Below are 15,956 nucleotides of genomic sequence, written 5' to 3' on the forward strand. Positions count from 1 at the left end.
AAAAAACAACCATAACTTAATCTGACGTGTATTAAAGAGTTTCCACTACATCTGTTCCTTAAATTATGTAAAAAAAAGAAGTCTTAATTCTTTAACAATGCATTCTGGAAAGTCTGCTTATATTATACTTTTGTTCCTTATAACTTATTTTAATGAGTTGAGTGAACTCTTAGAAGTTTATTCAACAATGTCTGAAGTTATAAAAAGTTTTTTTTTAAATGCTGGAGTGGTCTTTAAATAAAAATTAGACATTTTAAAATCAGTTCAGGTAAGGTGACTTGACTTGACTAAACTTCTTTATGATGTTTTATAGTTTAGGGTTTATGGGAACTGATGCTCACTAAAGGAAGCAAAAAGCATAAATATTGATCAAACAATGTCGTTATCAAGTTACATGACATCCTGCAGAGAAAGATTATACTGTGTTTAATATTATTAATGAGGCTTTGGAACAGAAACCAGAAGGTTTACTTTGGCTTTTTTTTCTATCACAGGTGTTATTCTAACCTTAATGGGCTACTTAACCACTTTTAAACTGCATTTTTAAAAAAACTTTATATGAGAAAAACTTTGGATAAAGACCATAAAATGTGTTCGACAGACAGAAGTATCCTGTGGAGGTTTTAAATGGAGCTCTGTGTATTTCTGCTTCAACATATGGAGAAAAATTTAAATAAAAAGTGACGAAACATCCCACTAATGTCATATCAGAAAAAACTTTACTTCACAACACAGAAAAAGAAAATCATTTAAGTTTTTATATACATCATTCCACTCTTGCATTCTTTACATATGGAGCTCAAAATGGTTTCCAAATAATCACAGGTCAAAATAGGAATTTATTTAAGTAACAGCTGATACAGTTGGTACCGTCCAAAGCAATTAAAATATAGAATATGATGCAGCTCTGAGGGGAAAAATATCTACAAATACCTACAAATGGAATGTGTGTATGTGTGTTTTCAGTTTGTTATTTACACGTGAGGTATCATTGGTATATTACAGATATGTAGCATCCTTTAGAGGCCTTTTGGAAACAGTAAATGCAATGAAAATATAAACGGAGTATCGTTGACGTGAGTTAACGTGTCGTCATCTAATAAATACATTTCTTTCATTTAAAAAAAAGTAATTCTTGTATTTCATATCAACAGAAACTATAAATATCAGCTTATTTTATAGACAAAACATGAAGAAAGTGATATTGAAAGGCAGGAGATGGTTTAGTGGTTTAATAGCTAAGCCAATAATTATGTGTGTAACTTGCATATTAGCAGCACTTTGTCAACAAAACAGTTCATGAATGCTGCGTCTGGTCGATTCCACCGAAGCCGAATGGACTTTGTCTCTCCCTGAGAACTTTAGCCTCGTGGAAACAGTAAATAAAGACTCTCCTGTGTTAGTCCCAGCCAAAATCCTGCCCACTCATCTGGTAGAATTGGTGGTTAAAGGGCCGGTAAAAGTCTCGGAGCCTCTGCAGCACCTCGGAGGGGATCTGAGGATGAGGTCGGCCTTTAGACTTCCCGAGGCACCGAGGCCTGCTGCTCCCCTCCGGCTTCTTCAAGCAGGGGAAACCTTTAGTCTGGTTGAAGTAGAAATGTTTGTCCGAGACCACCCTTTTCAAACCCAAGAAGTCCTGAACTCGACCCATCTCCCCAGCTGGATCCGACACCAGCCGCTCACCGCTGACGAACAGGAAGTGAGACAGCGGGAAGTGCTGCAGCCAGTTCTCCAGGTGTTTGGCGTAGAGGCCGATGCGAACGGCGCTCCATGTGGTGTCGACCAGCCCCGTGGAGGAGTTCTTCAAGGCCAGGCTCTGGAAGGACGGAAGGCCCGGGTTCTTGGAGAGGGTCTGGGTGTAGTCGGACACGGCCCTCGTAACCGGATCCCGGACCACTACGATCAGCTTGGTTCGGCAGTTCATGGTGCAGACTCTACCTGGAGCCTCTTTGGTGACGAAGTAGCTCGGAGTCTTCTCCATGGTGATCTGGCCGTCCAGCGTCCGAGGCATCAGGTTCCTGAAAACACAGATGAAAACTGTCAGAGAAAGAAATCTGATTCATCACAAACCAACCAAAGACACCTGCTTCATTAGTTTTTCAGTTTTTGGCCACTGGGGGGCAGCACAACAAATATAAACACAAATCTGACATATTATTGTCTTTAAAACTGGGCAACATTTAACCATACATATGTCCGACAACTGCAGGGGAACAGTAAAACTTATTTGGAGTTTCTGGCCAACTTCGAAATATACTTTTAGTGTTTAGCTTCTGAGATAAACATCTGATTGTTTATCTGCACCAACTAGTTTGTTGCTTCATCCCACTTTCTTTTCCCTCAACTAGTCTACATTTCAGACATGAAGAAGATCCGTTGAGCTGATTTGGGTGATAATTTGTCACGTTGCATGTATTTTACCCACATAGTTGCAGTTTCCCTTCACATTTGAGAATGACCTTAAAGTCTGTGCAACTTTTCACATGTTGAAGCAACTAAACCTGCAGTAAAGGAACATGAAAAGATAAACACATCATACACTCTGGTCCCTGGAATCTGTGTGATTAAAGCTCCACAGCCCCTCCGAGTCTCGCTGTGCGTCTGTAGAACAGGACCATCCGCTCACTATGGGCCCGATGAGTCAAAACCACAAAGCCTCAAGAACCACTTAACAGCAATTTCCTACAGATTTCCTCCCCCTCTTCTTCCTGCAACAGCAAAGTGCCCACCCCGGCCCCTCGCCCCGTCTCCCCCGCCTCCCCCTCGGGTTCCTACAAGGACTCAAACACACCAAAGTCTGCAGGAAGTGCGAGCAGGATGGCGAGCTGCTGAGCTCAGCTAGTGTGCAAAACATATGGCTACCAGTGGGAAGACCTGTGCTAAATTATGTGTCACGGCGATTCTGCATCCTAATCCAATGTGTATTAATCTGTAATTAAACCAATAATCAGCAACTTAGTGATTTATCTTCGTAGATGGTTTCTTCACAAACTACATATGTGCGCCTCCTGTTCCTTAATGTTTCCTGCACTGATGCACAGACGGTTTTTATTTCTGAAGGTAATATTCCGCTCAACACATCCGTCGTTTTGTTCTGGTGTTTACATTCAACAGACCTCGCAAGCCAGATTCGCGGGGGGATTTCGGAAACAAATTGTTTTGCGTGACAAATGGACGATGAGCAAAGTTCAAAACGATGAAACGAAACTGTCTGTAGTCCATTTACTCAACAGCGTCCTTTAGTGTGTTACTGGAAACGGAGAGCGTTCATGTGGTTTCCCATAAAATAAACAAGTAATGGAGCACATGTGCTTTATTTGTTTCGGATTGGAAGTTCTAAGTCGAAATGTCAATGAAAAGAGGCCATTCAGAGATAAAAATGACATGTAGGGGAAGTTTATCTTCATTTTCCAAGTTATTTTAGTGGTCAAACACTGGTTGGCTGATTATTAACTCTCTGTACACTCAGGTTTAAAGGCATGTTATCTTTTAAAAGTCACCAAAATTACACCATTTATCACAGAAAGAAAGTCAGCCCTTGAACTAAACTCTGTGATGCACCAACATGTCAGGAAATGAGCTTAAAATTGTGATATTTCAGTTACAATTTGTAGCAGAAGTTTTATATACGTACACAGAGAAAGTAGGAGACAAATCTGGATGTAAAAGTTCAAAATTTTATTTAAAAAGTTGTAAAATATCTATAGGATGTAGGTTTTTCTAGTATTAGTAACACCTGTAAGCACTTGGAAAAATCTTGTGCATACTGATTCCAGATTTTTCCATTTTTTATAAATTAAATAATCAAAGGTGTCCTGCACAAAGTACATTTTTAACTTCTCTCTCTTTCTTCGTGGTTGTTGTTTTCATAGGAGTGCAAGACGTTATATTGCAGTGAAAAATGACATCAAAAAGAGTAAAAATGAGAGAAAAAACAGTTTAGAGGGTTAAAAAGCAAACTATAGTATTCGTAAAGTAACGTTGTACTACAGTTATAGTTTGGTTTTACAAGTTGGTGTAAAAATATCAACTGGCAGCTTCTAAAATAAAAAATCAACAGCAAAACCAGTTGAAAATTAAACATTCTTGTCTTACCTGAGTTTTGACTGTTCTGTACCTACATTATGTGTTTTTCCCTTTCCATGTGAGAGAACTAAAGTTCAGCTAAGCCTGACTTTGCCCTTTGCATAGTTTTAAAGTACACAAAGCAGCAGTACAGTATATTTTGAAGGTCCAGAGTCCAGAAATTTGACTTTAACCACTTAAAAGCTAAATAAACCTGCATTAACAGACGCTTCTGTCCACTTCAGGGCAGTTTAATAAGTTATAAAGGTGAAACTGACATATTATACAAAGCCAGTAAACAGCTGCTTATTTACATAATCAGCAGCAAAATTCCTTTGAAGCTGTGTTTGCAACCAACAAATGTAAGTTTTAGCTTTGTTTGAAAAACTTTGTTACAGAAATCACGGCAACATAGAACGTGTTCATTTAATATAGATGTACCCACAAACAAACAAACCTTGCAGTGAACACAGGTGTGTGTTATGCATGTGTACGTCATGTACAGATACTGAATCACATGACCTAAATTTGTAGCGGGCAGCAGGAATTGATGGGACTCAGAAACACCCCCACAATTTAATCAGTTGTTCCTTGTATCATTTCCAACTTTGTAGTAGGATCACCATCATGTGATCATCAGCAGGCAGCTGACGTAGCGTTCACTTGTTGTCATAGTTACAGTGACGCTGTGCTGCTATCTGGCAATGATACAGAAATCTTTAACAAATCCGTGGATCCAGACTATAAGCTGCATCACTGCCAAAATCTAATCACTTGGTCCTTGTGTCATTTCTGACCTTCCCTGGAAATTTCATCCAAATCTGTTAGTCCGTTTTTGAGTGATGTTGCTAACAGACAGACAGACAGACAAACCAACGCCGATCATCACAAAACTCTGCCAAGGCTCCGCCTCCTTAGCAGAGTAATTAAGAGTGTAAACTTTATGCACTTTGTATTTATTTCATGAAACTACACATATTTGAATGTTTACGTGCATAAAACTGCACATTTTTATATTTTCTGCGCTACTTTAAGCCATTACTTTTTCATATGTTCAGCAAAGTGCAATATCCAGATGTGCAACATCAGTAAAACTACTGTTTACATTTCTTAATACACCAAACAAGCTCTCTTAGAAAGCTTTCATAGATGCACTTGTGCATATGATATTTCTTCTAAATTTTTATATTTTAGGGCTGCACAGTGGCTTGTTGGTTAGCAGTGTCGCCTTGCAGCTAGAAGGTCCCTGGTTCTTTCTGCATGGAGTTTGCATGTTCTCCCTGTGCATGTGTGGGTTTTCTCCAGGTTCTCCGGCTTCCTCCCACAGTCTAAAAACATGCTGAGGTTAATTGGTGACTCTAAATTGTCTGTAGGTGTGAATGTGAGTGTGATTGCTTGTCTCTATGTGTAGCCCTGTGATAGACTGTTACCTGTCCAGGTGAACTTTCCCACTAAGTCGGCTGGGATAGACTCCAGCATCTCTGGCACCCTAATGAGGATTCAGCGGTGTATAGATAATGGATGGATGGATTTTTATATTTTACATTTGCACATTCCTGCTGAGCTGAAATAGTAAAAAAGTTGTCCTTGAGTGGGAAGCAAACTTCTCTGGAGTTTCTCCAGAGTGAGTCTTCCTCCTTTACTTAAAGTTAAGCCATTTATGTCCACCCCCATTAAATGATCCCCATAATAAAAGACCATTAATTGATTACTGTCTAATTGCGAGAGCTCCAAATGGCCCATCGCTGCCTGCCTGTCCCCTGTTTATCTGAGTCTGATCAATACGTCTGTCTCTGTATGACAGATCGTCCTCGGAGTGTGTGTTTCTGTGTGTGTGAATGTTCCTGCACACACACATATTTGAGCTGGGAGGTGTCGGTGTTTACTGATGAGAATCTGAGCTCCCATCATCCTCTCTGTCCTCTCCCGCAGCCTTGGATTCGTCCTTCGCATAAGTGACACTTCAGTAATTGACCAGAAGTTGTCTTTCCACATTCATGAATAGTTAATGAATTGTGGCTTCTCCTCCCCCCACACACACTCCTCCCGGTCTCTACCTCCCTCATCACTATCAGTGTCATTATCACAGAATCAATAAAGGCCATTTTCCATCATAAATCTGTCTTCTGCGTGTCATGTCATGAGAAACTGTAAACACATGAGAGATGATTCATCCACAGCATCTTCACATTCTTTAGGGGTGTCAAACCTGCAGGACGACTTTGTAAAGTGAAAAAATTACAGAGAAGACATTAACTGCACATTGTAAATTTATTTGTACTATAAATTTAAAATAACTTCTAGACCATGACAAGTTGTTTTGATCCTAAAGTAAAATACTAGATTGCTCATTGTTCTTTGTGTCTCATTTTTGTAATATTTTGTCTTGTTTTTGTGTTTTTTTTCTTTTTTTGTCAGATTTTTGATGTTTGTCTCATGTTTTTGTCATTTTGTTTCTCATTTTTGTCGTTTTGTGTTTTCTTTTTGTCTCACTTGTGTCATTTTGTCTTTTTGTCATTTTGTTTTGCTTTATTCATTATTTTGTGGATTGTTTTTGTCCTTTTGTTTCATACTTTTATCATTTTTTGTCTTGTTTGTCCCTTTTTTGTTGCTTTGTAACTTTTATGCCTAATTACTTGTCTTTTTTGTTTTGTTTCGTGTCGTTTGTCTCATTTTTTGTCGTTTTGTGTCTTGCTTTTGTTGTTTTGTGTCTTGTTTTTGTCATTTTGTGCCTCATTTTTGTAATATTTTGTCTTTTTTTTGTTGAGTTAAATGTGTAAATGATAAACTGAGGCATAATATTGTTGAAACTGAACTTATTTTTCTTAAGAAATTTCAGGCTGTTCAAAATGTTTTGTAAAAGGACAGTTCATTCAGTGTGAACATTTTCAGAATGTACTTTTTTGCACTTAAAGGGAAAAATTTGTAGCTGTGCTTATTTATCGGTTATTATGCTGTGATTTTACTGGTCTGGCCCATTTGAGATCAAATGGGGCTCAATGTGGACCTGAACGAAGATGAGTTTGACATCCCTGCTTTAAAGCATCTTTTACATCTTTTTTCTAAACTATGTTTTAGTGTGTTGTTGTTGTATGTAAATGTGCACAGGGAGGAACTCGGGGCACAAACATGTTTTCTGTTTAGCCTGGTGTTGGAATGCCTCGCTGACTGGCCACACTCGTCTGGAACTCCCTGCTGTTAAAAGGATGTAGCGCTTTTCCTCCCTGAAGTGCTGCAGAGCTGATTACTCCACCGATATGTCTGGATCAGGAGATTAAATAAAAACCCTGGCAACAAGGATGTGGCCGAGAGACTTCCTGCCCCCAAAGATTATGGGCTCTCCTGCTGAAGCCGTGCAGCTACATCCCCTGTAGCGTCCAAACAAAAGGCCCTGAAAGTGGAGCCGATTGTAGGAGAGGAAAAAAAGATCCAAAAAAAAATCCAATTATCATGTCAGTCTCTCAAGCAGAAACAGATCTAAAATTCCACGGGTTATTATAGCCATTTACTGCGCCATCTACACTAAACACCGACTTCTGCGTTGGCAGGCGTCTCTGCATCCGAGAGCTTTCTCAACTGAGGCCCAATTAAAGAGGTGGTGGAAAATCAAGGCCGTAAAAATGAGAGAGAGACGACAAACCGAGGGAAACATTTCCCAGCGGTGTTGTTGTGCTCACAGGGTGACAGGAGCAGCCTGAAGGCCATGGATGAGCGTGGGAACCTCGATTACGCCTCCACTAATAGATAAAACACAAGTTGTAATTTGTATTGTACATTAATGTTTGAAATGTTGCCGTTAAGCTCAGCTAATACAGACTAACGAGTGGTAAAAACCTCATATAAATCGCTGCAGGAAAGCAAATTAATGCGTTTGCCAAAAGGCTAAACTTTGGATTGAAGTTAAATTTTGGTGCACTGCAGTGACAAAGCAGAAAAGTTCACCATGAGAGCACATGAACATGCAAGAAATGTGTAACACACACACACACTAAAGAGAAGCCATTATTATCTGTGGGATGCTAACGCCGCCATGCTGTCTCCGTATTCTTTGTCTGAACACAAACCTGAGCGAATATCATGTTCCAAAGCTGGAAAGAAACAAAAATTAAGCCAAATTTTGCCTCAGGATGAGCTATGGCATCATAAAAACATGTATTTTTTGTGCATTTTCAACCAGCAACACACCAAACATCTACACAGACGGAGGTGAGAGGATGGCTGGATCCCTCTGAGAAAAGCCTGCAGCCACACGCAGATTTTAAATACACGAGATGATGTTTTCCTCCTATCAATAACGACGCAGAAATGGAGTTAGTAGAATGTTTTCTCAACAGGAGGCGAGCTGAAGTACCACAGAAGCTGCCATTACACCGAGCATGAGCGTGTGGAGGCAAGAAAGTGGGTAAAATCATACGTGTGTGTGCTTTTGTGGGGAACAGGAGGCTGTTGGGGGTGGTCGACTATAAAAAATGAAATACTTTATGTTGGATAATTAGTGCCTATGACTGTCCGGTTATAATTGGGAGTCTTAACAGGATGTGGAGGTTCGATAACGGCTGCAGCAATTGGCACATGAAAGCAGCGGAGCTCACAAGGGTAGAAATGCTGATTAGAGTGGAGCATTGTGGAAAGTTTTTGTACCAAAAGCAGAAAATACTGCTAAATAAAAAAGACAGATTTAGTTAAGCGACACACACAGATTTTTTTGTATTTAAAGGAAATGACGAAAAACCAAATTGAGCTTCCTCCGTAGAGTGGCTAAGCTCAGCCTTAAAGACAGGGTTAAGAATTCAAACTTCTCAGGAAAGAGTCGGTGCTTCCTCATGTTGAAAAGAACGAGCTGAGAGAATTCAATCATCTGATTAGGATGCATCCAGAGCAACTTTGGCTGGAGGTTTTTGCACGTCCAACTGGGAAGAGACATTGGGGTCGACTTAGAACTTGCTGGAGTGATTATATATCTCATCTGGCCTGGGAATGCTTTAGGACTACCCAGAAAAAGTTGCTAAAGAAACTCTTTCATGAGCTGTTTATCTTGTTGCTACTGCGACCCCAAGTCAGTAGAAGAAAATGGACAGATGGATGCATATTAGCCAATGCTAATATGCTAACAGGGGCTGCGCAGTGACTTGGTGGTTAGCACTTTCGCCTTGCAGCTAGAAGATCCCCAGTCCACGTCCCGGCTTTCCCGGGATCTTTCTGCATGGAGTTTGCATGTTCTCCCTGTGCATGTGTGGGTCTTCTCCAGGTTCTCCGGCTTCCTCCCACAGTCCATAAATATGCTGAGATTAACTGATTATTCTAAATTGTCCGTAGGTGTGAATGTGAGTGTGATTGTTTGTCTCTACATGTATCCCTGCGACGTACTGGCGATCTGTCCAGGGTGTCTACTGCCTTCGCTCCAAGTCAGCTGGGATAGACTCCAGCTCCCCCCATGACCCTAGTGAGGACTAAGCGGTGTATAGATAATGGATGGATGGATACTATGCTAACATGCTAAACTAAGGTGGTGAACATTCACACCTGCTAAATATGAGCATGTTTGCATTGTCATAATCAACAAGTTTAGCACAGCGATGCCTAAATCCGCAGACTCAGTCTTGTTTCTGCACACACTGTGAAGATGCATTTGAAGCCAACTTTCAGTTTCTGATAGTCGAGTTTTGAACCCAAACAGTAAGTCATATGAACCCAGAGCTGAAACAGAATCTCATGATCGTGTCTCTCTTTGTCAAACTCGTTCTTCAATCGTTTCAAACCATGTAATTTTTCTCTCTGTGTGCTAAACCAACATTTTTTTTTAAAACTTCCCTGGAGCAACATCATCGTATTTCCATTGGATACTCCCATCTCATCAGGCTCATGCTATTCTTTTGTGGAAATGGCAATGCAGCGGAGCATGACTACCAAGTATCTGAAACATTTCCTTTTGGCCAACTGCAGCGAAACCATTAATTCTTCACACAGGGCTCCAACGACACAACTGAAACCTCCCAAAACTTTTACAGGCGCCCCAAAATGGACCACAACGCACCTCAAATTGTTATAATTCCCACCATATGGGGCGTGAGTGTGGGCCTTTTTCAAACCTTGTAACACCACCTACACCCGACTGCAGCCAAAACCCAGCACCATTAAAACACACAACAACCCCAAACTTCCTGGTCTGTTACACCAATCAGCCGCCATCTCTAATGGCCTCAGGGCTGGACGCACAACGAGGTGTCGGGAAAATCACCCTCGATCTGGAAAACGCTGCTCCGAGTCCATTTTCACCAAGCCCAGGCTGACATGCTAAGTACTTAAATCCCACCTCCTATTTCTGAAATAAAACATGCACACAAGAACTGCTCAATAGCATGAAAAACACAGTAAAGTCTCATCAAACCAATGAAGCACAGCTCATTAGAATGGAGGTAAAATGAATACATTAGCGCTACAAAACTGTTTTTTTAACTAAAATTGAGGATTTGTTTGAATCAATGTCTCTAAACTTACATATTTGATGGAAGAATGCATTAATTAAACTGGAAAACACTGTTGAATGACAGTAGTTATGATTTATGCAGTATTTTTGCAGTAATAATTCATTTTTATTAGAATGCTTTAGTCAGATTAATGAAGAAAATGAATGTTTCAAAACACTGGGTGTTTTTAAAAATACAAGATGATAAAATATCTATTTCCAGTTGAAAAAATACAGTCAGATCTATGTTGACATAATGTAAATTAAGATTTTCTCATTTGTTTTAGTTGTTTACGACATATATTTGTATGTATATGTAAAAGAAGCGCCTAAAAATCAGCATACTTCTATGCTAGTTTCACCTGTTGTCATCACTTTGCTCGCTCATTTACATAAATCTATGACTGCTTCACGACTGATGTAATTTTCAGCAGCGCTGGCATTTCTGCCTGCCCTTGTCCCACTGCCCTTAAAGGATTTATACTATATTTTAATAGCAATCCGATCAGACGTGGCCTTTAGTGTCAACGCTGTAGGTCAGCCGATTGATAAGCTTTCAAAATATTGATGAGACTCGAGAATGGGAGTTTTTCCTCACACAGAAATGCAGAAATGACCCTTTTGTATGTAAAACATATGGACGTTTCTGCAGCAGGATGTTCCTCTGAGTCTTAAAAAAACAACAAATACAAATGTGTTCACTTTAGCGTCATTAACTGAGCATATAAGAAGAAAAAAAGTAACTCATTCATGGTGACAAAGCTGCGACAATCAGAACCATTGTGCCATGGAAAGCTGAGGTTTTTCAGCTTTCTGCGGTGGCTCTAAAGTCCCATCTGAAACCCATCACTCCATGAAGTCCCCTTAAAGCCATAAAACAACACAGAAAATCATTAAATCTTTGCTTCATTTTCTCTGCACTATTTGTGGCTTTTCCATTCCCGTAATGGGCTCGTATGCACACATGCAAACGAGGAGACAGACGGGGCGGAGAGGAGAGAGAGCCGAGGCAGATAAATGTGATGGAAAACACACATGGATGAGGCCTGCAGTGGCCTCGCAGAACACAATGCAGAGGGAACAACAGCGCCGAGCGTATGAAGTGTCTCCAGCATGCAGATCCAACAACAAAGACTCATTATATGACAGCGCACATCTCTGGCTCGTCCACTGCAGCCGTTCATCCAGTTCGTGCTTATTTCTCCATCCAAGGACTGTGACGATGCACAAACTGTTTTTCAGATATGTTAATGTGAGCCGGGCAGCAGCTGGTTGCTATTCATCATGAGATGAACAACAACAAACGATAAGCATGCAAAGGTCACACGTGTCTGCAGGGGAAAGTACACTGGCCATCCAAATAAAAAAAGTAACCCTAACTGGACTGCCTTTAGCTCTGAGAATGACACACATTCATTGTGGCATCATTTCAATAAGCTTCACAGCATTTATTTCTGTCCAGAGTTGCATTAGCTTTCCACCAAGATCTTATATTGATGATGGGAGAGTCTGACAAAGTCCAAAGATTCTCAGTGGGGCTGAGGTCTGGACTCTGTGGAGGACAATCCATCTCATGCTCCCTGATCCACTCATTCTCAATGTGAGCCCATGAATCCTGGTATCATCATCTTGGAACATGTCCATGAACATCAGGGAAGAAAAACTCCATTGATGGAAAGACCTGATCATTCAGTATCTTCTGGTAGTCAGCTGACCTCATTCTTTGGGAACATAATGTTGAACCTGACCAACCCCAGATCATAACTCTAACCCCCACAGGCTGGTAGGAACTAGCCATGATGAGGTCATCACTTCATCTGCCTCTCTTCTTACCCTGATGCCCCCATCACTCTGGAACAGGGTAAATCTGGACTCATCAGACCACATGACCTTCTTCCATTGCTCCAGAGTCCAATCTTTATGCTACTTAGCAAACTGAAGCCTTTTTGTCTGATCATCCTCACTGATCAGTGGTTTTCTTAGAGTAGCAGCTGTTTAGTCCCAATCCTTTGAGATCCCTTCATATTGTGATGTGGAAATGTTCTTCCTTTCACTATTAAACATAGTCCTGAGTTCTACTGTTGATTTCCTACCATCATCTAAGAGTTTGTTCTGACCACAGATGATGGTTCTCCACTATCTTCAGGTTTTAATAATGTGTTGGACGGTTCTTAACCTGATTTTAGTAGTTTCATCTCCTTAGTTGTTTTCTTTGCTTGAAGCAGGCCAATAATTTGACTCTTCTGAGAGATTAACATCCTTTCCATGACCACAGGATATGTCTTCCAACATGTTTAAGAAATGAGAAGCTCCTCACTGCATCAGCTAGAGTTAAATAAGTTGTTGCAGCTGAAACGTATTCATCACTGCAGTAATTATCCAATGGAAGGATCTTACCTATTTGCTCAGTTAAATCCAAGTGGTGACTTGTTTTTTGGACAGCCAGCGTATATAAATTAATGATTCTGTACATCCATAAGCTTTGCAGATGACGTTCAACAAGATAAAGTTTCTGTTTCTGCATCAGGTGTTTGTTTCCAGATGTGACAGTGATCTGACCCTCTGTTCACCCACAGTCTGCTTCTTCAACATTTAGAAGTTCTTTCTGCTCTCTGAGACTTACAGATTTCTCCCCAATTTCTGTTATTCGGTGACAACAGAGGAATCATCTCTCAGTGATTTCACCCCAGATCACGTTGCTCTTGTCTCCTCCTATTGTTGCGTTAATCCTTCCAACTCTGCTCCATCTCAGTTGTCAGTTAAAGTCACCAAAAAACTCTAAAAATCAACAAGACGGCAGCATTTATATTAAATTACATCCACTAGAAATTGTCCTGCAGTGATTTAGATGCACAATTTACTTAAATGGTTACAGTTTGGTTCAGTCCATAACACAAGTTCATGTTGTTGTTCTGCTAAGTTTTAAACGACGCCGCTGCTGCTGCTGCATGACTGATCTAACGTTTACAGGCCGTGTAAGTGTTGCTGCATGAGCAAAACGAACACATTAACAGCTTTACAGCACCAGTTGGGCTAATTGAAACACACAGGAACACATAAAAAAGCCATGCTCTGGAAACACCAGGACTGCCACAGGTATTTCCACATACCATGGTGGAGTAGTGAGGAGAAAAGAAGATAGAAAGAAACAAAACACAGGGGCAGAAAGTGGTGGGAAGGTTAAATAAAATGAAGACGAGCTTCAAATGTGGTGTAAAGAGAGGAACAGAGGGAATAGCATTTAAGGGGGTAAAGTGACAACATGCATGTGTTTGTGCATGCAGAGAGAGACAGAAAAAGAGGGAAGCTCGCTAAAATTATCAGTGGCGAAACTGCTTCCATGTGTCCTTATGTTCTCAGTTAAAACACAGCGAAGGGGGTGAAGGAAAAACAAGGCGAGAGAAGATTAAATTACACCCCTCAGTCCACGGAGGACCATCCTGCTATCAGAGTTCTTCGACCTGTCTTCCTCTGATCTCACGGCACCTTTCTGCCTCTCAGGTCTTTAAAACATTCTCGTCCTGTTGCAGCGCTCAGAGCTCAGCTGGGATCACATCCAGCAGAAGCTTGTAGAGCATCTGGAGATGATCAGGAGCAGCTACATGTGGACCTAAATCCTCCGTTAGGGCCTTAACTGCACCCAAATGATAGCTCTGGTCAGCCCCAAGCAGAGCAGCTGATCAACATATTATACCAGAAATGATGACACTAACTGTGAGGTTTATATACTTTATGTCACATTAGAGGAGTGACTGATGCTTGCACGGCTTCCTCACAACAAAGTGCTAGTAGGAGACGTCATGTTGAAGTGTATAAATGGGGTTTAGATGGCTGTCAGGATGATAAAGTGCCCTCATGGGACTCAGCAGTCCTGCAGAATATTGTGTTGAGCTGATCTGGATGCATCCATCAGCCAGAATGTGTCTTTACCTTCGATTGACACGAGACATCAGCACATCTGTACAGGTGACACCAGCCTCAAATCATTCATCATCCTTCACTGAATGAGATGACATCCATATAATACGCAAATAAAAAAGTGTTTTGGGACTAAAATGATGTCTTTTGGGAAAACGGTGCATGTTGGCTTCATGTGCTTCTCTAAAGTTGAGTCTGTCTTTATATGTTGTAAAAGGTGCGTAAATCTCTCCAAAGTTACCAGACCTGAGCTACAAGCCAAACACATCTGCAGGTGTGTTTTTGTACCTACCTGTACCACTCCAGCCCTTTATCATAGAACCGGTCGAAGAAGTGCGGTTCAGCGCCAAACGCTCGGACGTCCGGGTGGATGCGGAGGAACTCCAGCAGGGCGCGGGTTCCTCCCTTCTTCACGCCGATTATAATCGCCTGCGGGAACCTTTTGGTCCCGAACGTGTTGGACACCGGGATGCCGTTGCTCGGTGCGCCCTCCGGTTCCGACATGCGCCGCGCCAGTCCTCCCGCTGCGTCCACCTGCTGCGCGTCCGCGGAGGCTGTGCGGTTCCGCGGAGGGAAGAGACGCGGTCCCCGCTCCTCCAGAATGCGGCGACGATCGTCCAAAGTGTCATAGTCTCCTTCTAGAGCTCCCTGACTGTACAAAGTCCTCGGAACCGAGTCGCAGAAGCCGGTGAGGCAGTAGAAGAAGTAGGTGAAGATTAGGACCATGGCGAGGAACACCGACACTCTGGACAGCGCCTTCCCAAAGTTGAGCCTGACTCTGCAGCCACTACATCCCATGAGTTGATCTCCTGCTCGGTGCCAAAGGGCCGAAACGGTGACAGCATGTTCTTCTTCTTCCTACATGGAGCTGGAGAAGGTTAAATGTGTGGAGCGGAACCTGTTGCGCAAAGGTGAGGCATCACATGGAGAGCTTCCCTCAGCAGCGGACTGACAGAAGATGTGCCAAAAGTTCATAATATTAAGATTTTTTTGGCTAAAAATCACCTCTAATGAGTTTTAATCGTGTAAAAAAATGTAATTTAATGTGCATCCGGCTGAGACTGTGCAGCCTGGTGTGTCTGTGCGCTCTGAGGTCCTCTAATCTCTCATTCAAGGTTTCTCCTCTTCTTCTCCAACGCCCACAAAGAAGTCTCCACCCTTCGCTCCTGATGCTTTATGACAAACATGCCTCATACATCCCCACTTATAGAAGCTGAATGAGGAAAAAACATGCTTTTAAATTCAACACAATGAAAATAAAGTGCTTTTAATTTAAATGGCAATGAGGAAAATCACTTTTCAAGAGAACATCTGACACAAGCAGAAAAGTTTTTAATGTTTTTGCTGCTTAGTAGCATGATTTTTCTCAGATGTAAAGTGACCCCACAGAGGAAAATCCTCCCTTTGAACCCATATGATAGATGTGTGAGTCAGCCCAGTGAATACCAGAAGCCCCGAGGATGTCCATCTAAAACCTGCTGCACTCTCGCTGCACCCTGAGACTCAA

The 15,956-nt window shown here is 41.5% G+C and overlaps 1 protein-coding gene across 1 annotated transcript; it reads right to left on the reverse strand.

The window, feature by feature from the left end:
- Positions 1 to 702: 702 nt before the first annotated feature.
- On the reverse strand, positions 703 to 15,562 carry LOC111578201 (heparan sulfate glucosamine 3-O-sulfotransferase 6-like). The gene is made up of 2 exons (XM_023284851.3): positions 14,742 to 15,562; positions 703 to 2,018 (listed from the first exon to the last, which is right to left on the reverse strand). Exons 1-2 carry the CDS (start codon positions 15,245 to 15,247, stop codon positions 1,400 to 1,402), a joined length of 1,125 nt encoding a protein of 374 aa, XP_023140619.2. The 5' UTR covers positions 15,248 to 15,562; the 3' UTR covers positions 703 to 1,399.
- Between the last annotated feature and the right edge of the window lie 394 nt (positions 15,563 to 15,956).

This window comes from Amphiprion ocellaris, chromosome 19 (genome assembly GCF_022539595.1).
Source record: "Amphiprion ocellaris isolate individual 3 ecotype Okinawa chromosome 19, ASM2253959v1, whole genome shotgun sequence".
Taxonomy (NCBI): Eukaryota; Metazoa; Chordata; class Actinopteri; family Pomacentridae; genus Amphiprion; species Amphiprion ocellaris.

Coding starts and splice junctions, on each gene's coding strand:
- LOC111578201 (XM_023284851.3), bottom strand. CDS start 15,247: ATGGGATGTAGTGGCTGCAGAGTCAGGCTCAACTTTGGGAAGGCGCTG. Junction 2,019..14,741: donor AAAGGGCTGGAGTGGTACAG/GTAGGTACAAAA, acceptor CTGTGTTTTCAG/GAACCTGATGCCTCGGACGC.